This window comes from Heterodontus francisci, chromosome 7 (assembly GCF_036365525.1).
Source record: "Heterodontus francisci isolate sHetFra1 chromosome 7, sHetFra1.hap1, whole genome shotgun sequence".
Lineage (NCBI taxonomy): Eukaryota > Metazoa > Chordata > Chondrichthyes > Heterodontiformes > Heterodontidae > Heterodontus > Heterodontus francisci.
Genome location: NC_090377.1, coordinates 25,529,094 through 25,556,113, shown reverse-complemented (window position 1 = coordinate 25,556,113; position 27,020 = coordinate 25,529,094). Strand labels below are relative to the sequence as shown.

Genomic DNA, 27,020 nt, shown 5'->3' with positions numbered 1-27,020 from the left:
GTTGTTCCTTTGTTTAAGAAGGGTAGCAAGGATAATCCAGGAAATTATAGGCCGGTGAGCCTTGCGTCAGTGGTAGGAAAATTATTAGAGAGGATTCTTCGGGACAGGATTTACTCCCATTTGGAAACAAACAAACTTATTAGCGAGAGGCAGCATGGTTTTGTGAAGGGGATGTCGTGTCTCACTAACTTGATTGAGTTTTTTGAGTAAATGACGAAGATGATTGATGAAGGAAGGGCAGTGGATGTTGTCTATGTGGACTTCAGTAAAGTCTTTGACAAGGTCCCTCATGGCAAACTGATACAAAAGGTGAAGTCACAAGGGATCAGAGGTGAGCTGGCAAGATGGATACAGAACTGGCTCAGTCATAGAAGACAGAGGGTAGCAGTGGAAGGGTGCTTTTCTGAATGGAGGGCTGTGACTAGTAGTGGTGTTCCGCAGGGATCAGTACTGGGACCTTTGCTGTTTGTAGTATATATAAATGATTTGGAGGAAAATGTAGCTGGACTGATTAGTAAGTTTGCGGACGACACAAAGGTTGGTGGAGTTGCGGATAATGATGAGGATTGTCAGAGGATACAGCAGGATATAGATCGGTTGGAGACTTGGGCGGAGAAATGGCAGATGGAGTTTAATCCGGACAAATGTGAGATAATGCATTTTGGAAGGTCTAATGCAGGTGGGAAGTATACAGTAAATGGCAGAACCCTTCGGAGTATTGACAGGCAGAGAGATCTGGGCGTACAGGTCCACAGGTCACTGAAAGTGGCAACGCAGGTGGATAAGGTTGTCAAGAAGGCATACGGCATGCTTGCTTTCATCGGTCGGGGCATAGAGTATAAAAATTGGCAAGTCATGCTGCAGCTGTACAGAACTTTAGTTAGGCCACACCTAGAATATTGCGTGCAATTCTGGTCGCCACACTACCAGAAGGACGTGGAGGCTTTGGCGAGGGTACAGAAGAGGTTTACCAGGATGTTGCCTGGTTTGGAGTGCATTAGCTACGAGGAGAGGTTGGATAAACTCGGATTGTTTTAACTGGAACGACGGAGGTGGAGGGGCGACATGATAGAGGTCTGCAAAGTTATGAGTGGCATGGACAGAGTGGATAGTCAGAAGCTTTTTCCCAGGGTGAAAGAGTCAGTTCTGAGGGGTTTAAGGTGCGAGGGGCAAAGTTTAGAGGGGATGTGCGAGGCAAGTTCTTTACACAGAGGATGGTGAGTGCCTGGAACTTGCTGCCGGGGAGGTGGTGGAAGCAGGTCTGATAGTTTAAGAGGCATCTTGACAAATACATGAATAGGATGGGAATAGAGGGATACGGTCCCCGGAAGTGCAGAAGGTGTTAGTTTAGACAGGCATCAAGATCGGCGCAGGCTTGGAGGCTGAATGGCCTGTTCCTGTGCTGTTTTGTTCTTTGGTATCTTTTCTAGATGTAGCTAATGTACATCCTTGCAAGTGCAAAGCCACCTGTGCAAATATTCTCTAACAGTGCGTCAGCATGCATTGGAGTATTTATGTTGTGCGTGTAGATAGTGCTTTAGCTCCCAAGAGGATGCCAGCATCGCAGTGTAAGCGCAACATCAACTGGTTTGATAGTCAAATCCCTTACCAGGGCATTGTGCTTTGCAGCAATGTTTAAATTGGGCTTCCAGACAAGCTGGAGAAGATGCATCTAGTCAGAAAACAAGGCTCCCTGATTTTGACAGACTCTGAATGGATAAATGTATGATATATAGGCCGGAAATTTTCGTGACCTGGCGGGGTTGAGGAGGCCTTCCTGCTCCGACCTCTGTTTGCAGAACGATCTTATGCACGGCAGTCGGGGTTGCTAACCATATGGCTTCCGGAGGCAGGCCTCCAGGTGGCAGCTACACGTCACCTAATGCGGCAGGACGTGCTGGCGGAATATTTAAAGAGCCGCCAGCACCTGAGCCCTGTATCAACAGTGGCCAGCAGGAAGCCTGCGACCATCAACCAGACTCCTTCAGCCTGAGATCACCCTGTTCAGCCAGCAACCAGACCCCATCAGCCTCCAGCCAAGGAACCTCACCAGCCTGTATGATGCCCATGTTACCTGGGCCCTACTGTTATAAGAGGAGCACCCTTCCAGTGGGTGCTGAAATGCTCTACCCAGCCCACTCCATCTCAAGCCCCTCTCCAATGAGACCCTGATAGGAGGAATAACTCCTCAAGGTGCCCTCAACCCCAAACAAATGGTAGCCCTACTCCTTTGCAATGAAAGTAACGCAGCTCACTGCACCAACAGCCTCTGCCCTGTTGCCGTCCTTTAAAAGCTGCCGAGGCTCTGATCCCATCCCCCTCGTGTCACCCATGCACTACTCTGAAAATTCAGGGGTCGGTACAATTGGTTTCAATTGCCTCCTTAATCATCTAAATTACCATTTAATTGCTCATTTTTGAAACGCGAGTTTAGTTTAGTTTAGAGATACAGCACTGAAACAGGCCCTTCGGCCCACCGAGTCTGTGCCGACCATCAACCACCCATTTATACTAATGCTACACTAATCCCAAATTCCTACCACATCCCCACCTGTCCCTATATTTTCCCTACCACCTACCTATACTAGGGGCAATTTATAATGGCCAGTTTACCTCCCAACCTGCAAGTCTTTTGGCTGTGGGAGGAAACCGGAGCACCCGGAGGAAACCCACGCAGACACAGGGAGAACTTGCAAACTCCACACAGGCAGTACCCAGAATTGAACCCGGGTCACTGGAGCTGTGAGGCTGCGGTGCTAACCACTGTGCCGCCCGCATAGGGTTGTAAAACCCTATGCGACATACCCACTGCCGTTTATGAAATTGCATCCTGGCGTGATGACGTTGGGGGCCTGGCCTGATGCCATCTCGCATGATTTTATTGCCCCGGCCTTCATTGCCGTCCTCTTTTTTCACCCGTAAAATCCTAACAATAATGACTGAATCGATGGCAAAATTGTGATGTACAGTCAACAGTTTGAAAATAACACATTCATATATAACATTCTGTTCCAAGAACTTAGTTTTTATGAGTTGAGTTCTGATTACATTAGATACAATTAAGCAAAATTATGATTTCATTTTAATATTAGTGGATTGGGAGCTAATATGAAAAATTCCAATAGTCAAAGGATTAAATTATTTTTAGTCCTCCTCCTTCAGCCATTTTTTCTAACCCTGCTTTCATCTCTCCTGGAAATGGGACATGGTTCCGCAGGTGCAAAGTATCCTGTTGTACCTTGCTGAAGTGTCCATTCTTCATGCTTGAACCTGGACGATTAATGGTAGGCTATTTGTTGTATCACAGCTGAGCCTGATCCTGTTGTCATCTAACATCCTCCAGCAGGGAACACTGGATAGCAGTCAGAACCAGAACCTAGTCAAATTTTTCTTTTCTTCTTTCCCACTTCCCCCAACCTTGGGCACCTCTCTACGGCTGCTCTGGGTAAGATGGTTAGCTCAGCAGAGGTGGTGCAAAGCCTGGTGCTTCATAGTTTGTATAGTTTGGGTAAGGCATTGGGCAGCTCTTTTTTTTTCTAACAAGTAAGTTTGCAATCTATTATGGGAACTCTGGACAGATTTGTTTCTTCGCTAGTAATGTTAAATAAATAAATTTTCTTGTGGACTTAGTGCTACAGTGACTTCTCAGTGAGTGCGTTGTGTGCTGATGCACGCTAATTCCGTGCCATGTCTCCTGGATCAGATAATGATGCAATTAATTGCTTACTTTAGCCTTTGAGTGCTTAATTTCTTTTACAGCTTTCAATTAATAGGCCCAGAGAAAGACTAGAGGTTGCAAGATTTTTTCCCATAGAATAATAGGTACATGACTCATAGCTGAAGCTATGTTGATCAAATCTACAAAATATTTGGTTACAGAATAGGAGTGATGAAATGACATATTAGTTGATTAAATTTTGTGTGGATTATGATAGTTCCTGAACTGTGACACCATGAAAATGTGCCTAGGAAGGCAACTGGTCAGGAAATAAGTTTGGTGATGTCTATTGTAGAACAAATTGTACATGTTCTGTGGAACAAATGGGTTCAATGGGCTGAATGATTTGATTCATGATTTCTTCATGTTCTTATGTACAAGTGTACTTGAGGTCTTAAAAAGAATGTAAACTGAGCTGGCAGTTGACCCAACAAGCTATAGTGGGGATTGGTGCGTACATTAGAAAACCAACGAAGTGTGCAAATAAGAAGTCAGAATGAATGAGTTCACTGGGCGGACTCTCCACCATGCATAGTGGGGTATAGGCAGTTTTGCATTGAATTCACAAAAGCTGTAGCGAGGAGCATATCCGTGGTAATTAAGGTCAGTGCTAAGGATTGATAACTTGCTTTGGCGCTACTCTTCAGAGACTTGGAAATGGAATTTTACTTCAAGAATATTCTTAAGCATTCCAGAATACAATGATGGTTTCTAGTTAAGAAAGGGGATTCTGGGGAGATGAAAAACTAAAGCATTCTGATCGCTATCAGTAGTTCTTAAGGTGATTCTTTTGTATCATTGCATAAAATAATGGGCACTGAAGGCTTATGGTGTAATAAAAGCAAAAAGGTTCCATTTCTTCTGAGGAATGCTTGGGGCATGTTGTGGCCATGCACAAAATCATGGAACATTACCAGGCTGAAGGGAAATCCACTAATATTGCTTTCAACCTCGTGGCCTTCATGATAAAAACAGAAGCCATGAGATAAATAGCTGTATCTTTGATTGTGTCCAGTTTAATCCAGCTCTGTTTCAAGCAAGGGTCAATTGGAGTATTTTTTACAACTGAAGGCACTGGATACGGCAAAGGCGATGGATCCTGACAACATTTTGGCAATAGTACTGAAGACCTGTGTTCCAGAACTTACCGCACCCCGAACCAAGCTGTTCCAGTACAGCTACAACACTGGCATCTAGCTGGCAATGTGAAAAATTGCCCAGGTATGTCCTGTACACAAAAAGCAGGACAAATCCAACCCGGCCAATTGCTGCCCCATCAGCCGACTCTCGATCATCAGTAAAATAATAGAAGGTGTTGTCGACTGTGCTATCAAGTGGCACTGGCTCAGCAACAACCTGCTCAGTGACGCTCAATTTGGGGTTCTACCAGGGCCACTCGGCTCCTGACTTCATTACAGCCTTGGTTCAAACATGGACAAAAGAGCTCCACTCGAGGTGAGATGAGAGAAACTGCCCTTCACATCAAGGCAGCATTTGATAGATTATGGCATCAGGGAGCCCTAGCAAAACTGGAGTCAATGGGAATCAGGAAAAATCTAGCACAAAAGAAGATGGTTGTGGTTGTTGGAAGTCAATCATCTCAACTCAGGGACATGATTGCAGGTGTTCCTCAGGGTAGTGTCCTAGACCCAATCATCTTCAGCTGCTTCATCAGTGACCTTCCTTCAGTCATAAGGTCAGAAGTGGGGATTGCACAATGCTTAGCACCTTTCGTGACTCCTCAGATACTGAAGCAGTCAGTGTAGAAATGCAGCAAGATCCGGACAATATCCAGGCTTGGGCTGATAAGTGGCAAGTAACATTCGCGCCATACAAGTGCCAGGCAATGACTATCTCAAACAAGAGAGAATCTAGCCATTTCCCCTTGACATTCAATGGCATTAGGATTGCTGAATCCCCCACTATCAACATCCTGGGAGTTACCATTGACCAGAACTGAACTGGAGTAGCCATATAAATACCATGGCTACAAAAGCAGGTCAGAGGCTAGGAATCCTGCAATGAATAACTCTCCTCCTGACTCCCCAGTACCTGTCCATCATCTACAAGGCACAAGTCAGGAGTGTAATGGAATGCTCCCCACTTGCCTGGATGGGTGCAGCTACAACAACGCTCGAAAAGCTGGACACCGTCCAGAACAAAGCAACCCACTTGATTGGCGCCCATCCACCACCTTCAACATTCACTCCCTCCACCGCCGACGCACAGTGGCAGCAGTGTGCACCATCTACAACATACAATGGAGCAACTCACCAAGGCTCCTTAGACAGCACCTTCCAAACCCGCAACCTCTACCACCTAGAAGGACCAGGGCAGCAAATACATTGGAACACCACCACCTGCAAGTTCCCCTCCAAGTCACACGTCATCCTGACTTGGAACTATATCGCTGTTCCTTCACTGCCACTGGGTCAAAATCCTGGAACTCCTTTCCTAACGGCACTGTTGGTGGACACGGACTGCAGCAGTTCAAGAAGGCGGCTCACCACCACCTTCTCGAGGGCAATTAGGGATGGGCAATAATGCTTTCCTAACCAGTGACACCCGCATCCCATTAAAAAAAAAATTTAAAACCTTTTTGAGCCTGTCTTTCACAAATTAAGAAAGATACGTGGAGTGAAAAACCAGGTTATTTCCAGAAAATAGCCCAGCTCATTTGGATACACGAGTACCAGAATAGCTACCATGACCTAGAATTTGGATCACTCCGAATTGTCAAAAATGTTTTTTTTCATGTTGCTCTTGTAAAGTGCTATGGGACGTTTTACTATGTTGAATGTGCTGCATAAAAGTAAGTTGTTGTGCAGGGCAATTGATTTGACGCGTGACTCGATCATCATCGAGCTCAAGTACAATAAGGTTTTCCTGTCAATCATCTCAGCTCCAGGACATCACTGCAGGAGTTCCTCAGGATAGTGTCCGAGGCCCAACCATCTTCAGCTGCTTCATCAATGACCTTTCTTCAATCATAAGGTGAGAAGTGGGGATGCTCACTGATGACTGCACAATACCATTCGCGACGCCTCAATACTGAAGCAGTCTGTGTAGAAATGCAGCAAGACCTGGACAATATCCAGGCTTGAAATGATAAGTGGCAAGTAACATTTGCGCCACACAAGTGCCAGGCAATGACCATCTCCAACAAGAGAGAATCGAACCATCTCCCCTTGACATTCAGTGGTATTACAATCACTGAATCCCCCACTATCAACATCCTGGGAGTTACCATTGACCAGAAACTGAACTGGAGTAGCCATATAAATATCGTGGCTACAAGAGCAGGTCAGAGGCTAGGAATCCTGCAGTGAGTAACTCACCACCTAACTCCCCAAAGCCTGCCCACCATCTACAAGGCACAAGTCAGGAGTGTGATGGAATGCCTGGATGGGTGCAGCTCCAACAACACTCAAGAAGCTCGACACCATCCAGGACAAAACAGCCCGCTTGATTGACATCCCATCCACAAACGTTCACTCCCCCCACCACCAACGCACAGTGACAGCAGTGTGTACCCTCTACAAGATGCACTGTAGCAACGCACCAAGGCTACTCGGGCAGCACCTTCCAAACCACCGACCTCTACCACCTGGAAGGACAAGGGCAGCAGGTGCATGGAGACACCAGCACCTGCAAGTTCCCCTCCAAGCCACACACCATCCTGACTTGAAACAATATTGACATTCCTTCACTGTTGCTGGGTCAAAATCCTGGAACTTCCTTCCTAATAGCACTGTGGGTGTACTACCCCACATGGACTGCAGCGATTCAAGAAGGCAGCACACCACCACCTTTTCATGACCATTAGGGGTGGGCAGTAAATGCTGGCCTGGCCAGCGACGCCCACATCCCATGTAATGAATAAAAAAACATTTTCAAACTACGCAGCTTTTGGGCAGGTAGACATATGAGGGCTCACCTGCAATAGCAGTCTGAGGTGCTGTGCCTCAAAAAAATAGAACTTGCCCTCCACAACCTCAGGGCGTTCCAAAGTGCTTCACAGAATGAAGTATGTTTTGAAGTGTTACATTGTTGTCATTTGGAAAACACAGCAGCCATTTGCAGGCCATATGCTCCCACAAGCAACAATGAGATGAACGAACAATTAAAGCTATTTTTTCTGATGTTTGTTGAGTGATATATCTTGGCCAAAACACTCTGATAACTCCCTTACTGCTCTTTGAATCGTGCCATGAGATCTTTTACATCCACCTCAGATAGATGGGGCCTCATTTTAACATTCAAAAGATAACCTGCAGCAATGCAGGACTCCTTCAGTGCTGTCAGTCCCGATTTATGTGGTCATGTTTCTGGAGTAAGCCAATATTCTAACATCGCTATTAGACTTGCATTAGTAACAGATAAAATAATGGAACCCGCCCTGATACATAAACTGGAAGAGTACCTGTGTATGTATGTATGTAAATCTTTGCTGGCTGGGTCATGATAAAATTCTGACTGACAGAGCATGTTTACTTTTGTGGCAACACAGCACTTCCTTATGACATTTTGTGTGAACATTTAGAAAGAAATTGATAAATCTCCATGCAAAAAACCTTGAATTGAATCAAAGCCACAGGTCCTAGTGTTGAATTTGGGACTAGATGAGGAGCTGATATTTCGAAATAGGAACCTGGGCAGTATTTGTAAGATGTGTAGTCAGTTTGAGGAAGGTGTTAACTCTGGTCTCGTAGGGCCAGTGTTTTGATCGCTGTTTCTAACCTACGCAAATGATCGACTTACCCAAAATCATTTGTAAATTCGTCACAATGCTGATGCAGGGAGCGCATTAGAGACTGGGTACAGCTGGAAATTTTCAGAAGAACTCCAATTGGTTCAGCAATTGCACAGATTAATAGAAAAATAAATTCCATACTGATGAATGTGAAGTACCTAGGCATAAACAATGATTGAAATTGATTTAACACAAGCAGGCCCAAAAAATACCTAGGATTAATAGTAGAAAGGTTACCTTCAGTGTCTAGGCAATGGATTGAACCAATTTAAAAAAAATCTAATACCATGTCAACCAATCTACAGGAGTTATATTCGTGCATTTTTCAAACCATACTTACAGAATTATGTTTGTCGCACAACCACAGAACAGCTATATATGCACTATAAATTGTAGTGAAGGGATCAAGCAGAGCAACAAGAATAATCCCAAAATGTGATGTGGAAGAATTATGAGCAACAGAGAAGCTTAAGGTATCCAGTATAGAAAGAAAGCAGTTAAGGAGGGACCTTCTCAAAGTACAGATTTTAAAAGTAAACTCAGATTACTACTTTGAAATAAACCAGTAAAGTGAATAAATAAATAGAAATTAGTTAAGTTTTAAAACAAATGTTGGGAATTTCCTTGCTCAAAAAATGACAAATATTTGGAATGGTTTGCTAGCAGGATAGCAGAGGCAAGAACATAGGGGTTCTTCAAACTGCAGTTGGATTCTGAGGTCAGTTTTAAGGTACTGGAGGGTTGAACTTCAGTGGGTCACAGCCTATTCTTGTCGTTGACTTTTCTCAATTTTGTTTATTTTTCTTCCCACTTTTCTTCATGAATCTTTGTTCTTTTTCTTTCTAACGTTGTTGAATTCTCGCTGAGATACAGTTCCATGGATGCATTTCAGTACCTAGCTCAAGTGGCTGTTATTCAGGTGTGAGCCTTAACTGTCGAATGTCATATAAACATATATACGAAGATACAAATTAGGAGCAAAAGTAGGCCATTCGGGCCCCTCTAGCCTGCTCTGCCATTCTATAAGATCATGGCTGATCTGTTTGTGTATCAAATTCCACTCCCATCTACCCCCGATAACCCTTGATTCCCTTGCCTAACAAGAATTTATCTACCTCTGCCTTAAAAATATTCAATGACCCCGCCTCACCACCTTCTGATGCAGGAAGAGTTCCAAAGTCGCACAACCCTCAGAAAAAAATTCTCCTCATCTCCGTCCTAAAAGGGCGACCCTTTTAAATTTTAAAACAGCGCCCCCTAGTTCTGGACTCGCCCACAAGAGGAAACATCCTTTCCACATCCACCTTGTCAAGACAGTTCAGGATCTTATATACTTCAGTCAAGTCAGAATATGAAGAACAGCAGTGAATGACCAAAAGGTTAATCAGGAGAAAGAAATTAGATTATGAGAGAAGAAGCTAGCTAGAAGTGTAAAAATGGATAGCAAGAGTTTTCTCCAGGTACTTAAAAAGGAAAAGAGTAAGTAAAGTGAGTGTTGGTTCTCTAGAGAGCGAGAAAGGGGAGTTAATAGATAATAAGGAAATGGTGAATGCAGTGAACAAATATTTTGCTTCTGTCTTCACTCTAAGAGGATACAAAAAACATTCCGGCAATAGCTGTAAATCAGGAGGTGGAAGGAAGAGAGGAACCTGGTGAAATTACAATCACCAGGGAAGCGGAACTGACCAAACTGATGGAGCTGACAAGTCCCCGGGTCCTGATGGACTTTATCCTAGGGCCTTCAAAGAGATGGCTAATGAGGTAGTAGATGCGTTCGTGTTAATGTTTCAAAATTCGCTGGATTCTGGTAAACTTCCATCAGACTGGAAAATGCAAATATAACCCCTCTATTCAAGAAGAGGGGGGAGGCAGAAAGCAGGTAACTATAGGCAGTTAGCTTGACATCTGTCGTGGGGAAGATGTTAAAATCGATCATTAAGGAGGCTGTAGCTGAGCACTTAGAAAAACTCAAGGTAATCGGGAATAGTCAGCATGGTTTTATGAGAGGGAAATCATGTTTAACCAATTTATTGGAGTTCTTTGAAGGAGTGACGTGCTGTGGATAAAGGGGAGCCCGTTGACGTACTGTACTTAGATTTCCAGAAGGCATTTGACAAGTTGCGACATAAAAGGCCACTGCGCAAAGCAGGAGCTCATGGTGTAGGGGGCAACACACCGGCACAGCCAAGACCACCGACCGGCCGGCAGAAAACAGAGAGCACGCACAAATGGCTATGTGTTATTCAGCTGTGAGGGGCACCACACAGTGTCAGTCTTGTTCTCACCAATATCTGTACACTCATGCTTCCAGCAGAGGGAGCACTGTAAGAGGGAGAGTAAGAACCCTGGGTGATTTTTTTTTAACCTCCCTATCCCAGGTGCATTGAGCCAAATTGCAGTGCCACTACTGATGCCTTTGGCTCAGCTAATTCCACATAGACTAAAAATGTTCTGTATGAGTCAGCTACTCATTGCATAAACTCACTGAGCCATTGTGAAAAGCTGTTTTCCGTCCTTCTCTTGTATTCTTATTCTTTAGTTAGAGATCAATTGTGCTATTGGTCTTACTTTAGAAACTGGTAGATTTATATTAAATTAGAGACGTTTCAACACAGCAGGGTCTAATTACAGTAACCTAATTCCCCTATTCTTTACCCCAATCACTTGGTGAAACATTTGAGGAAAAACATTAAATTCCTTCTTAAATGGTGTGTGACTCCACTTGAAGTTACTTACGTTGCTTAAATGCATTCTAATAATGCTCTAGTGTATAAAAGTGCAGTCTGCGCGTTTGTAATATTTAATAAAATAGATTAGAACTGATAAGTATATTTTCTGTAAACTTGCAAATGTTTATGCAGTACATGGGCAGGGCACAAAATTAGGATTATTAAACAAAATCATTTATGTTAAGTTTGGCTGGTGGATTCTTTCAAGACCAATAGAAATCTGATTTTTTTTTGAAGGATTTGGAGCCTAGAAATTTACTTCACTGTGGATTAACTAACACCTCTACCTCACCAACTCCTCTACTGCATCTGATTTGTCATGTTGCTTGGCCGACATTAATTATTGGATGAGTGGGAAGACCAAAGCCACAACGCGACAAACTCTATTCCCTAGCCTCTGATTCCATTCCCCTCCCTGACCACTGAGATTGAACCAGACTGTTTGCAATCTGTGTCCCAATTGATTGAGTTGAGTTTCTGACCCAGATATCCTCATCATCACCAAGACCCCCTACCTCCACCTCTGACGATATTGCCCATCTCCACCCCTGCTTCACCCCATCTGCTGCTGAAATCTTCATGTTTTTGGTACCTCCAGACTTGACTATTGCAATGCGCTCCTGGCTGGCCTTCCATCTTCCATCCTTTATAAACTTCAGTCCATCCAAAGCTTTGCTGCCTGAATCTTGACTAGTACTGAATCCCTTTGACCCATCACCCCTGTGCTTGCTGATCTATATTGGCTCTTGGTCTAGAAATACCTCAAATTTAAAATTCTCATCCTTGTGTTCAAATCCCTCCATGGCCTTGCCCTTCCCCATCTCTGTAACCTCCTCCAGTCTAACAACCCTCCACAAGCTCTGTATTTCTCCAATTCTGGCCTGTTGTGCATTCCTGATTTCCTTCGCCTCCTCCATTGGCAGCCATGCCTTCACCTGAACTCTGGCATTCCCTTCCTACACTTCTCTACCCCTCTCTTCTTAAAGACGCTCCTTATAACTTACCTCATTGTCTAGGCTTTTGGTCACCTGTCCTAATATTTCCTTATGTTGCTCAGTGTCAAAACCTGTCAGATAACGCTCCAAAGAAGTGCCTTTCTTTGTTTTATTATGTTAAAGTTGCCATATAAATGCAGGTTAACGATTGAAGTGTTCGTCCATTGTCAGTAATAGTCATTTTTAACTCTGGGTTTTCAGATGTTGCACAACTATTTTACAGGCCAAATTCAATCCATTTGAAGCAACCTTTATTGTATATATTCTTAACAAAAATGGTTAAATACAGTTTTAGTTTACTTGAGTGTGATAACGAGGGAGTTGAAGTGATTCTAATCAATATTCATGATTCTGCTACTGAATTCTATAGTGAAATAGAGTAAAAATATTGTTTGGTTTGCTGCCAACCAATGTACAGGATCTTGAAATATTGGAATTATAATTTTTTTTTGCAGGTGAAGAAGAGCAGTCTTTGTTTTTGTTGAGTATGTGTTTCTGGTGGTGGAGGTGGTAATACTAAAACTACATACTGGGCTGGATTTTAAGAGCCTGGCACAGGGCTCAGAAACTAGAGCCCCCCCCCCCCCAAAATTACGCGGAGGCGGACTGTGTCCATCCCCGACAATGGCGTCAGCTACCTTGTCATTGGTGCCATTTTTAAAGGGCAGCCAGCCCTGCTAACATATTTAAATTTTTAGAGAAACATCCCCCAAAATTAAATAAATAAATTTCTTATGCCCCTTTCCCAACCCTCAAAAACAATTAAAATAGCTGTTTGTTCTACCCCTGCCCCGCACCCCCCAAAAATATTTAACTTTTACATCTGACCTTCCCCCACCCCCAAAGTGCACAAGGTTTAAGGTTCAACTCTTTCCAGCATTCCCTACACCCAATTCATTTATTTGACCCCATCATCCGTCCCCCACCCGCACTGACAAACTGACCACCTTCCCCCTCCCCATCAGTGTGGCGCTTCATTTCCCTGGACTGGGATCTGAAGGTGCGGAAGTGCTGGCCACTGCGCCGAAGATTGTGGCAGGCCCTCAAGATCTCAGGTAAGTACATTTAATTTTATTATTTTGAATATTTAAATTGTGGTCCCGTTGCCCAGTGGCAGTGGGGGGGCCGCCTTGGAGCCTCCCCACCGCTGGGAGGATCGGGCCGGGCCCCCACGGTGTCGAGATCTATGGCAGGCCTCATCCGAGCCATCTACGGGACCACACCCCACCATGGAACCCGACGCCTAGGGGAGAACAAAATCCAGCCCACTGTGTGTGAGTTGTAGTATTTGTAATGCTGTTTCTTTGTGTGTAAAGTCTCGCATGTAGCACTCCCTGTAACTTTCTAAACCCTTTTCAGTCACCTTTTTATCCCCCATAATCGTCATTAAATTGGAATCATAATTTTACAAAGCCAGGGGACCAGTTAGCATATTGTGCCTCGACCAGATAACTGAAAGAGCTATGTGCTTAGTCCAGTTCCTTTACCTTTACTTCATAGCCATGTAAATTTTTACTTTTCAAATATATATGCACATTTCTTTTGACAACTATAATGGATTCTACTTCCACTGCTGTTTCCAATAGAGCATTCTATGTCTGCACAAGCTTCAGTTAACCATTTCCTTTGTTCAGCCCTAATTTTTCTTTAACCTAGGCAAATTTATCGGCACATTTAGACCACAGATAGTTGGGACACACTTCCTGCGTGATCAAATCCCAATCCTGACTATCTTTCTGCCACATACTAGAATATAAAGGTGCCTTGGGGGGTTGTATTAAGTCAGAATTCATATGGATAGATTTAAGGAATAGGAAGAGAAATGATGGAGTACATTACATCACTTGAAGGAAGAATTGAATAAGTATCGACTGTTTTATCTAATTTCAGCTCTGGGCAGATGCTTTGAAACCATAATTCAAGGCTAAATTTGAGAGCTATGATGGATGTTTGGGATCATAGGAACAGGATAGTACTATAAATAGGAAAAGGGTAGTCAAAAGAATTATGAGGTAAATTAGGGAACAAAAGGAGATCTTGTGGAGGCAGAGGCCATGGCTGAGGTACTAAATGAGTACTTTGCATTTGTCTTCACTGGAGAAGAATATGCAGCTGGTGTAAAGGAGGTGGTAGTCGTGATGTCGGATAGAAATAGAACTAAATAAGGTTGGCTGTACTCAAAGTAGAATAGTCACTCAATCCAAATGGGATACATCCTAGGTAACTGAAGGAAGTAAGGGTGAAATTGCAGAGGCTCTGGTCACAATCTTTCAATCCTCCCTGTATATGGGGGTGATATCAGAGAACTGGAGATTACACCTCTCTTCAAAAAAGAGAAGGAAGAAATCTGCAATTACAGGCCAATCAGTTTAACATTGGTGGTGAGGAAACTTTGAGACCATCATCCAGAACAAAATTAATTGGCACTTGAGCTAATAAAGGAAAGCAAATCATGTTTGACTAACTTGCTCAGGTTCTTTGATGTACTGTGAAGTTTTGGTCTCCTTACCTAAGGAAGGATACCTTCAGAGAGAGTGCAACAAAAGTTCACCAGGCTGTTTCCTGGAGTGAGGGGATTGTCCTATGTGGAGAGAGTGTACTAAGCCTATATTCCCTAGAATTTAGAAATATTGAGGGATGATCTCATTGAAACGCATGAAATTCTTAAGGAGCTTGACAGGGAAGGTGTTTCCCCTGGCTGGACAGTCTAGAAGTAAGGGTCACAGTCTTAACAGAAGGGGTCTACCATTTATGACAGAGATCAGGAGAAATTTCTTCATTCCAAGGGTGTGAATCTTTGGAATTCTCTACTCCAGAAAGCTGTGAATGCTCAATCATTGTTAAGGTGCCACATAAAAGGCAAGATAAGGGATCATGGTATTCGGGGTAATATGTTAGCGTGGATAGAGGATTAGTTAACACGGGAAGCGACGAGTGGGGATAAACGGGACATTTTCAAGTTGGCAGGCAGTGAACAGTGGGGCACTGCAACGATCAGTGCTGGGGCCTCACTATTTTCACTCTATATTAATAACTTGGATAAAGAGACAGAGAGCAATGTATCTAAGTTTGCTGATGATACAAAGCTCGGTGGAAAGGTAAGCTGCAGGGAGGACATAGAGAGGCTACAAAGAGATATAGACAGTTTAAGTGAGTGGGCAACAAGATGGCAAATGGAGTATAATGTAGGGAAGTGTGAAGTTGTTCACTTTGGACGTAAAAATTGAAAAGCAGAATATTTTTTAAAAGGTGTGAAACTGGTCAGTGTTGATGTTCAGAGAGACTTGGGGGTACTCGTACAAGGAACGCACAAAGTTAACATGCAGGTGCAGCAGGCTATTAGGAAGGCAAATGGTATGTTGCCTTTATTGCAAGGGGATTGGAGTACAGGAATAAAGCAGTCTTAGTAAAATTGTACAGGGCTTTGGTGAGGCTGCACCTGGAATACTGTGTGCAGTTTTGGTCTCTGCATTTAAGAAAGGATATACTTGCACTGGACGCAGTGCAGCGAAGATTTACTAAATTGGGCCCTGGGATGAGGGGGTTGACCTATGATAAGAGGCTGAGTAAATTGGGGCTATATTCTCTGGAGTTTAGAAGAGTGTGAGGTGATCTAATTGAGACATACAAGATACTGAAAGGGCTTGATAGGGTAGAAGCTGAGAGATTGTTTCTGCTGGTCAGGGAATCTAGAACGCTGGGGCACAGTCTCAGGCTAAGGGACAAATCATTCAGGACTGAGATGAGGAGAAATTACTTCACTCAAAGGGTTGTGAATCTTTGGAATTCTCTACCCCAGAGGGTTGTGAATGCTCCATCGTTGAATACATTTAAGGCTGGGATAGATAGATTTTTGGTCTCTCAGGGAATCAAGGGATATGGGGAGCAGGCAGGAAAATGGATTTGAAGCCCAAGATCAGCCATACATGATCATATTGAATGGCGGAGCAGGCTCAATGGGCTATATGGTCTACTTTTGTTCCTATTTCTTGTGTTCTTGTGTCATTGAACATATTCAACACAGAGATTACTAGATTTTTTTTTAATACTAAGGGAATTGAGGGATATGGGGATAGTGCAGGAAAATGGAGTTGAGGTAGAAGATCAACCATGATCTTTGTGAATGGTCTATTCCTGCTTTTATTTCTTATGCTCTTAAAAGAGAGGGTTGATGAGAATAGTGCTGTTGATGTTGTCTATAAGGATTTTCAAAAGATGTTTGATAAAGTACCACATAATAGACTTGTTAGCAAAATTAATGCCCCTGAGAATAAAGGGATAGTGGCAGTATGGATACAAAACTATCCATTAGACAGAAAGCAGAGACTGGTGGGAATGGCTGCTTTACAGACTGGACAGAAGTAAACTGGTATTCCTAGGGGTTTGTGTTGGGGCCACTGCTCTTTTTGATCTATATTAATGACCTGGTGTTGGGTATGCAGGACATAATTTCAAAGTTTGCAGATGATTAAAACTCAAATGTGTAAACAATGAAATAAAAGCAAAATACTGCGGATGCTGGAAATCTGAAACAAAAACAAGAAATGCTGGAATCACTCAGCAGGTCTGGCAGCATCTGTGGAAAGAAGGGTCCGAAGAAGGGTCACTGACCCGAAACGTTAACTCTGCTTCTCTTTCCACAGATGCTGCCAGACCTGCTGAGTGATTCCAGCATTTCTTGTGTTTGTGTGTAAACAATGAGTAGGTTAGTAACAGACTTCAGGAGGAAATGGCCAGGCACATGGCAGATGGAATTTAATGCAGAGAAGTGTGAAGTGATGCATTTTGGAAGGAAGAATGAAGACAGGCAATTAAATGCTACAATTTTAAGAGGGTGCTGGAACAGAGACCAGGAGTGTGTGTACACAAATAAATCATTGCAGTTGGCAGGACAAGATGATAAGGTATATGGGATCCTTGGCTTTATCAATAGAGGGATACAGTACAAAAGCAAGCAAGTTTTGCTAAACTTTATAAAACTCTGGTAACATTCCAGCTGAAGTATTGTGTGAAATTCTAGGCGCCACATTTTAGGAAGGATATCAAGACCTTGTAGAGGGTACAGAGAGATTTGCTTGACTGGCACCAGGGAGTTCACTTATGTGGAGAGATTGGAGAAGCTGGACTTGTTCTCTTTAGAGCAGAAAAAGAGGAGATTTGAAAGATGTGTACAAAATCATGAATAGTTGGAATCCTTCCATCTACAAAAGATGATGGTGTAGTAAACAATCCATTTAGGTGGGATGTCTTCTCTTGGTGCACCTTTGCTGATGGCTGTGAAGGCCAATCCTTGAGAGGTAGGTTCTGCCACAAGTCCTGCAGGTGAAGCTGCCAAGTGATACTGTGAGGAGTTGTTTTTGATGTTGGTGCCTGTTGCCAAGCTGTTGTAACAACTGGTTGTTGTGGTGGTGCACACCAGTCCACAGGATTTGTCACATTTCCCACTTTTGCCAGCTAGTGACTCTTGGGTGCGATAGTCTTCATTTAGGGTCTTCATATCACGCTTGCGAGCATCCTTGAAACGGAACTTTGGGCGCCTCACTGGTCATCTGGCCCCAGCTACCTCACCCCCACACCAAAGGTCCTTGGGCACACAACCGCCTTTCATCCTGCGGACGTGTCTGATCCATAGAAACCACCTCTGTTTGATTAGTTCCAAAACACTTGGGAACTCTGCCTTTGAGAGGACTGCCATATTTGTGATTTTATCCTGTTAGGATATACCCATAATGCACCACAGACAGTGAAGATAGAAATTATTGAGTTTCTTTTCCTTGTAGCTGTAAGTTGCCCATGTTTCATAGCCATGCAGCAAGGTGCTGAAAACACAGGCCTTATAAACCATCAGCTTGATCCTAAGGGTCAGCTTTGTGTTATCCCATGTGCATTTCCCAAGTCAGCCAAATGTGGTAGCTGCTTTCCCTATGTTCTGTATCAAGGGCCAGGTAGCAGAATTTGCTAGCCGCTTCCAGTGGGGGTGTGTTTAGTATGATCAAGGGTGGAGATGCCCTTGATGCAATACATTGTCCCATGACCACAGACATGATCTTCTCCATACGCCAGCTACAAGAGAAGTGTAGGGAACAGAGTATACCCCTTTGCCTTACTTTCATAGATCACACTAAGGCATTTGACACTTTCAGCAGAGCAGGGCTATACAAGATTTTGGGAAAAATTGGCTGTCCACTGAAGCTCCTCAGTCTTATCTGCTCCTTCCATGACGACGTGTACTGCACTGTACAGTTTTATGGCTCCACTTCCGACCATTTCAGAGTGAAGAATGGAATGAAACAGGATTGTGTCCTCGCCCCCCCAACTCAGTATGGTATCTTCTTCTCCATGCTCCTGACCGTCACATTCCCTGCAGATATGGAAGGAACATTTGGTCAGAAGGCAAGCTCTACAATCTATCAAGGCTGAAAGCGAAGACAAAAACACATCACCTCCTGATCAGAGAACTCTTCTACGCAGGTGATGATGCACTGGTCGCTCACACGGAAATTCAGCTACAAAGACTCATTCACTGTCTCTCCCATCCCTGTAACTTGTTCTCCTTGATAGAATAAATAAGGAGAAATTGTTTTCAATAGCAGGTCAGTAACCAGCGAACACAGATTTAAGGTGATTAGCAAGAGATCCTGAGGTTATCTGAGGGGGGAAAAATTACACAGCAAGTTGCTGTGATCTGAAATGCACTGTCTGAAAAAATGGTGGAAGCAGAATAAATAGCAACTTTCAAAAGGGAATTGGATGAATATTTGAAGGGGAAAGAATTGCTGGCTGTGGGGAAAGAACAGGAGTGAGACTAATTGGATAGCTACCGAAGAGTTGGCACAGGCACGATGGGCAAAATGGTCCCTTCTGTTCTGTTATTCTGTGATTCTAGGAGTACGCCATGATGAAGGATTGTTTCATTTGTTAATTGCAAGTCATGTTTGACAGATTTGGTTAGAATTTCTTTGGAAGGAGTGATTTTTTACAATTCTTGTGAAAATGAAAGTTCTAAATTTACTTTTCTGCAGTTAAGACTCTTGGTGTTTCGGACATAGAATCTATTGTATCTTTGATCTTTGCAATAAATTATAAATCCACTTTCATTTTTGCAACTTAGAAATATATATTCCAGTTGGGAAAAAATATGTAATTGTAACACTTAAAATCAACGCAGCTTACTGAAACCTGTGTTTGGAATATAGCTTTCAGAGATGTCTTGCATCATATCCTTAACTATTCAGTTAAGAGGAAAGTACAGCAGTAATATTTTCATGCACTATTGTTTTGTAAGGGCAGCCTTTTTGACCAAATGGAATGGATACTTTGAAAAATTTAGGAAGTAATGATTTTTTGTTTCTTTTTTCCTGTAAGTTCCCATTGACCATTCAGATTTAGTTGCTGACCTTCTGAAAGAACTTTCCAATCACAATGAGCGAGTGGAGGAGCGTAAGGCAGCATTACTGGAACTTTTAAAGATAACCAGAGAGGATACCCTGGGGGTGTGGGATGAGCACTTCAAGACTATTCTTCTTTTGCTTCTAGAGACTCTAGGAGACAAGGATGTAAGTAATTCATCACAACCTACAGTGAGTGAAAATCATGCATTTACCTAAGAAACTAAATGATATTTTGCAACAGCAGCTGGTGTTTATAAAACAGCTGTGCATCTTGTTCGAATTAAGCAAAGACTTCCATTTTACCAGAATTGGACTAAACCAGCCAATATTTGATATGAAATTGCTTGAGCTTTTCAGTAAAATGTTTCTTCAGTTTATCCACGTTTCCAAAACTCTTGCCTAACCTCAGAAGAAACCTTGTTCACTTTTGGGTCAGTTCAAGATATACTTCAGACAAATAATATAAAATGTGCAAAAGCAAAGTGTTGCGGATACCGGAAATCTGAAATAAAAACATAAAATGCTGGAAATACTCTGGTCTGGCAGCATCTGTGGAGAGAGAAACAGTTAACGGGCTGGATTTTTAAGAGCCTGCCATGATCATCTGTGCAGTGGCTCATTTAAATAGCTGGGTCGGCCTGCCCCTCCCCCCAATCATGTGGAGGGGGTGAGCTGTCCAACGTCGGCAATAGTGTCAGTTGTCAGTGCACAGGCCTGGCGCCATTTTTAAAGGGCAGCCAGCCCTGCCAGTCAAGTTGAATTTTTAGAGAGGTTCTCTTTCCCCCCCCCCCCCCCCCAAATGTACCAAATTTAAATCATAACACCCCTTTCTCACCCCCCCCAATAACAATTACATTAAATATTTGCCCTCCCCACCCCCAAAACACTTAACCTTTGAAATGTGACCGTTCCCCCCTCCCCCCGACTGTACAAAGTTTAAAGTTCACCCCTTCCCACCATCCCCTACACTCATTACGATTATTTGACCCTGTCTCCCCCCTTCCCATCCCAATATTAAAAATCTTAACCCTTAACTCACCCTCCCCCACCCCCTTCCTCAAGTGTCACTGCTCCCCTCAGATGGGGAAGGGGAGGCGTGGGAGTGCCAGCCGCTGCACTGAAGATTGTGCCGGACCTGGACAAGGTGAGTGTATTTAAATGTATTCATTTTAATCATTTACATATGTAGATGCAGGTCCTATCATCCAGTGGCGTGGGTGTCCACCACGGAGCCTCACCACTGCCAGGAGGATCAGGCCTGTCCCTCCCGGCGTCTGGCTCCGTGGCGGACCTCTGTCAGAACAATCGTCCAGGAGCTTGGTAAAATCCAGCCCAACGTTTCAGTTGGATGACCTTTCATCAAAATTGGGCAATGTTAGAGATATAATTGGTTTTACGCATGTAAAATGTAGGGGTGGGGGTGGAGGGGGAGAACAAGAGGGAATGGGGTGTAAAGCAGGAGAGTTTAATGACAAAAGGGTTCATGGTCCAAGGTCAATAGGAGTGATAATGGGACAAATAAATAAATAAAACATGTCTAGGGGAGGTGTCAGTGGCAGGATCGTGAAAAGCTGCTGCCTGAAAGCAAAAATAAAAGGGAGAAACGAGGAAAAACCAAAACTAGCAAAGAAAAAAAAAACAAAATGGGGGCTGAGATTACCATCTAAAATTGTTGAACACTGTAAAGTGCCCAGACAAAAGATGAGGTTCTGTTTCACGAGCTTGCATTGAACTTCATTGAAACACTGCAGAGGCTGAGGACAGAAAGGTCAAAGTGGGAGCAAGAGAGAATTAAAATGACAGGTGACTGGAAGCTCGGGGTCACGCTTGCGGACTGAACGGAGGCATTCTGCAAAACGGTCAGTCAATTTGTGTTTGATCTCCCCAATGTAGAGCTGACCACATTGTGAGCCGTGAATACAGTATACTACATGGAAATAAGTACAAGAAAGAAGCTGTTTGACCTGGAAAGTGTGTTTGGGGCTTTGGAAAGTGAGAAGGGATGAGGTAAAAGGACAGGTGTTGCATCTCCTGCGCTTGCATGGAAAGGTGCTAAGGGAAGGGGTGTTGGAGGTGACTGAGAAATTGACTAGGGTATCCCGGAGGAAACAGTCCTTTTGGAATGTTAAAAGGGGAGAGAAAGAGAAGATGTGTTTGGTGGTGGCATCACGCTGGAGGTGAAGGAAATGGCCGAGCATGATCCGTTGAATACGGAGGCTGGTAGGGTGGAAGGTGAGGACAAGGGATCCCTATCATGCTTCTGGCAGAGAGGGAAGGGGTGAAAGCAGGTGTGTGTGACATGGAACGGACACAGTTAAGAGCTCTGTTAACCAAGGTGGAGGGGAAATCCACGGTTGACGAAAAGACATATCGGAAGCGCTAGTGTGGAATATTTTGCCATTTTCACTGCTAACAGCTCTACGCTCATTTCAAACAATTTGAAATGCATTGTGATCCTGTTGACGTGCAGTGATTGAAACAAGACAAAAGGGTGTCAAAAAGGGGAGGAGGAGTGGAATTGACCTGGGATACTTTCCATAAAATTTAAATTAATCTGCTTGTTAATCCATTAATTAGGCCCTGTGCAAAGTTGCATCCCAGCCGAAACAGAAACTTAATGTCAGGATATCACAGGAAATAATTCGACCTGACCATGTTCTAAACTCCTTACTGGGACAAAATGCATATTGTTCATGCTGTAAAAAGCTGTAATTAAATTTTGTAACTTGACTTACTGCACAGATAACCTGTACAAAGCAAATGCTGTTTCTGAGTGTTCACAAATTTATAGCTGGCAAGCAGTGTAATAAATCCACTGCTGCTCACCAGGAGAAAATTTCCTAACCTACATGTTACTTTTAATTCATTACACCCCTGCCAAGTGCAAGCTTTGGAAGATTATTCTTTGAGCTCTCACCAGTGACTCTTGCATGTGTTCTCTATGCTGCTGTTGATGATGAAGTAGTCTTTGACTTGAACTGTAACTCTGTCTCCAGAAAAGGAAGTGTATAAAAATACAGTAAGGGTGCAATTCATAAATATATTTACAAATCAAGTATTTTTCCCCCCTCAAGCACTCCATTAGAGCATTAGCCTTAAGAGTTCTACGGGAAATCCTGCGTAACCAACCGGCAAGGTTTAAAAACTACGCAGAACTAACAATTATGAAAACACTAGAAGCACACAAAGATTCCCACAAAGAGGTGAGTTGAGTTTCAGTATTTCAGTAACTGGCATTCTTTTTATATATAGACTCCTCATCAACTTTTTCAGTTAAAATGTTTTTTCAAATTGATGATATTAAACGTCTGTCAGTGGATTAGTGAAGTACCCCAAGGTGTCTGACAAATTATTTTTTGAAGAAATCATTGATTGCATTGAAAAAGGGATACAGGAAATGTAGTGTAATATGTATTTTCAGTTGGAAATCTCGCAGCCATCTTGTTAGAATAGTTCAGGCAAATGGTACTAGAGGAAATTATCCCTCTCTCCTTTTAAATCTGCCATCATCACCCTTCTCAAAAAAAAAAAGCTCAACCCTACCATCCTTGCAAGCTATTGTCCCATCTCTAACCTCCCTTTCCTCTCCAACATCTTTGAATGTGTTACAAAAACAAAAAAGGCTGGAAACAGTCAGCAGGTCTGGCAGCATCTGTGAAGAGAGAAGCAGAGTTAATGTTTCAGGTCGATGACCCTTCATCAGACCAGTAACGAGCAGGTGGATGAAGGGAAACTAGCAGATGTTTAAGGGTGGTAAAAGGTGGAGTTGGGCCCATTAGGGACCAAAAGGGGGATTTATAATTGGAGTAGGGGGAATAGCTGAGTATTAAATGAATACTTTGCATCTGTCTTGACCAAGGAAGAAGATGTTACCCAGGCCACAGTGAAAGTGTGGATAATTAATGCACTAGAAGGATTTGAAATTGATAACGAGGAAGTATTTTACAGGCTGTCTATACTTAAAAGTTGATAAAGTACCAGGGCTGGATGAGATACATCCAAGGATATTGAGAGAAGTGAGAGTAGAAATTGTAGTAGGCTCTGACCATAATTTTCCAGTCTCCCTTAGACTCGGGTAGTGCCAGGGGACTGGAGAATTGAAAATGATACAGCCTTGTTCAAAAAAGGATGTAAAGATAAGCTCAGCAACTACAGGCCAGTCAGTTTAACTTCTGTGGTAGGGAAACATTTAGAAATAATAATTTGGGACCAAATTAATAATCACATGGACAAATGCGGGTTAATTAAGGAAAGCCAGCACAGATTTGTTAAAGGAAAATCATGTTTAACTAACTTATGAACATAGGAATTAGGAGCAGAAGTCGGCCGTTTGGCCCCTCTATCCTGCTCTGCCATTCAGTAAGATCATGGCTGATCTGTGTGTCTCGAATTCCACACTCCTATCTACCTCTGATAACCTTAGATTCTTGTTAGGCAAGGGAATCAATCTACCCCCGCCCTAAAATTATTCAATGACCCTGCCTCCACTGCCTTTTGAGGCAGTGTGTTCCAAAGTCGCACAACCCTCTGAGAGAAAACATTTCTTCTCATCTGTGCCCTAAAAGGGCGACCCCCAATTTTATAAGGAGTGCCCCCTAGTTCTGGACTCCCCCACAAGAGGAAACATCCTTTCCACATCCACCTTGTCAAGACCATTCAGGATCTTATATACTTCAATCAAGTCTCCCCTCACTCTTCTAAACTCCAGTGAAAACAAGCCCAGTCTGTCTAACCTTTCCTCATAAGACAACCCGCTCATTCCTGGTATCAATCTAGTAAGCCTCCTCTGAACTGCCTCCAATGCATTTACATCCTTTCTTAAATAAGGAGACCAAAACTGCACATCATATTCGAGATGTGGTCTCACCAATGACCTGTATAACTGAAGCATAACAGCCTTACTTTTATTTTCAATTCCTTTTGTAATAAAGGATAGCATTCCATTAGCCTTCTTTATTACTTGCTGTACCACACTTAGATCCCGTTGCCCCGCAGTCGTTCTCTGTTTAAGTAATACTCTGCTTTTTTTATTCTTCCTGCCAAAGTGAACAACTCTACATTTTCCCACATTATACTTCATCTGCAAGATTTTGGCCCACTTGCTCAATCTATCTGTATCAGTCTGCAAGATCCTTATGTCCTGTTCACAACATAATTTCCTGCCTATCTTTGTATCATCTGCAAATTTAGCTACCATGCCATCGCTCCCCTCATCTAAGTCATTGATATAAATTGTAAAAAGCTGAGGCCCTAGCACAGACCCCTGCTGGACTCCACTCGTCACATCCTGCCAATCAGAAAAGGACCCATTTAGAGTCATAGAGAGATACAGCACCGAAACAGGCTCTTCAGCCAACAAGTCCGCGCCGACCAGCAACCACCCATTTATACTAATCCTACATTAATCCCATTTTTCCCCCTCACATCCCCACCTTCCCTCAATTCTCCTACCACCGACCTACACTAGATGCAATTTTTTTTTTACCATGGCCAATTTTACCATCAACCCGCAAGTCTTTGGCATGTGGGAGGAAACCAGAGCACCCGGAGGAACCCCACGCAGTCACAGGGAGAACTTGCAAACTCTGCACAGGCAGTACCCAGAACCGAACCTGGGTCGCTGGAGCTGTGCTAACCACAGCGCCACTGTGGCATACTCTCTGTTTTCTGCCAGCCAGCCAATCTTCTATCCATGCTAATATGTACCCACTACACCATGAGCTCCTACTTTGCGCAATAACCTTTTATGTGGCACCTTGTCAGATGCCTTCTGGAAATCCAAGTACTGTATGCCAACAGGCTCCCCTTTATCTACAGCATATATTACTCCTTCAAAGAACTCCAATAAATTGGTTAAACATGATTTCCCTTTCACAAAGCCATGCTGACTATTCCCAATTACCTTGAGTTTTTCTAAGTTCCCAGCTATAGCCTCCTTAATCGATTTTAACACCTTCCCCATGACAGACGTCAAGCTAACTGGCCTGTTTTCTGCCTCCCCAACCCCACCCCCTTCTTGATTAGAAGGGTTATATTTGCTATTTTCCAGTCTGGTGAAACTTCTCCAGAACTAATCAATTTTGAAAGATTAGCACCAATGCATCTACTATCTCATTAGCCACCTCCTTTTTTAAGACCCTAGGATGAAGCCCATCAGGACCCGGGGACTTGTCAGCCACAGCTCCATCAGCTTGGTCAATATTGCTTCCCTGGTGATTGTAATTTCACCTCTCTTCCTTCCACCTCCTCATTTACAGCTATTACTAGAATGTTTTTTGTATCCTCTATAGTGAAGATAGAAGCAACATATTTGTTCATTTCATCTGCCATTTCCTTATTATCTACTATTAACTTCCCATTCTCACTCTCTAGAGGACCAACACTCATTTTCCTTTTTTCCTTTTTAAATACCTGTAGAAACTCCTGCTATCTGTTTTTATATTTCTACCTAGCTTCAGCTCATACCCTAATTTCTTTCTCCTGTTACCCTTTTAGTCGTTCACTGCCATTCTTTATATTCTGACCAATCATCTGACCTGCCACTCATCTTTGCGCAATTATGCACCTTTTCCTTAAGTTTGATGCTTTCTTTAACTTCTTTAGTTAACCATGGCGGGTGGGTCCTCCCCTTAGAATTTTTCTTTACAGTAGGAAAAAGTTGCTGGAATTTTTTTGTAGAGATAACAGAGAGGGTTGATGAGGGCAATGTTGTTGGTGTGGTGTACATGGACTTCCAAAAGGCATTTGACACAGTGCCGCACAACAGACATGAGAGCAAAGTTATAGCTCATGGAATAAAAGGGACAGTAGCAATATGGATACGAAATTGGCTGAGTGACAGGAAACAGAGAGTAGTGGTTAATGGATGTTTTTCAGCCTGGAGGAAGGTTTGTAGTTGGAGTTCCCCAGGGTTCAGTGTTGGGACCCTTGCTCTTTCCGATATATATTAATGACCTAGGCCTCGGTGTACAGGGCACAATTTCAAAATTTGGGAATGATACGAAACTTGGAAGCATTGTGAACTGTGAGGAGGATAGGGTAGAACTTCAAAAGGACATAGATAAGTTGGTTGAATGGACGGACAAGTGGCAGATTTGTGGAGAAATGTAAAGTGATTCATTTTGGTAGGAAGAACATGGAGAGACAATATAACATAAAGGGTACAATTCTAAAGTGAGTGCAAGAGCAGAGAGACCTGGGTGTATATGTGCATAAGTCATTGAAGGTGGTGGGACAAGTTGAGGGCGTGGTTAATAAAGCGCACAGTATTCTGGGCTTTATTAATAGGGGCATAGAGTACAAGAGCAAAGAGGAGATGTTGAACTTGTATAAGACGCTAGTTCGGCCTCAGCTGGAGTATTGCGTCCAGTTCTGGACACTGCACTATAGGAAAGATGTGAAGGCATAGGAGAGACTACAGAAAAGATTCACAAG

The 27,020-nt window shown here is 43.2% G+C and overlaps 1 protein-coding gene across 9 annotated transcripts in view; it reads left to right on the top strand.

Annotated features, from left to right (window-relative positions):
- clasp1a (cytoplasmic linker associated protein 1a) overlaps positions 1-27,020 on the top strand; it is a 367,909-nt gene that overhangs the window by 316,361 nt on the left and 24,528 nt on the right. For 8 of the 9 annotated variants that reach the window (XM_068034903.1, XM_068034902.1, XM_068034909.1 and 5 more), the window contains 2 exons: positions 19,561-19,751; positions 22,661-22,789. In XM_068034903.1, the coding sequence (XP_067891004.1) occupies positions 19,561-19,751; positions 22,661-22,789 (320 nt within the window). Of the gene's footprint in view, positions 1-18,467; positions 18,554-19,560; positions 19,752-22,660; positions 22,790-27,020 lie in introns of those variants that run through there. The other variant, XM_068034910.1, reaches the window with a different exon arrangement.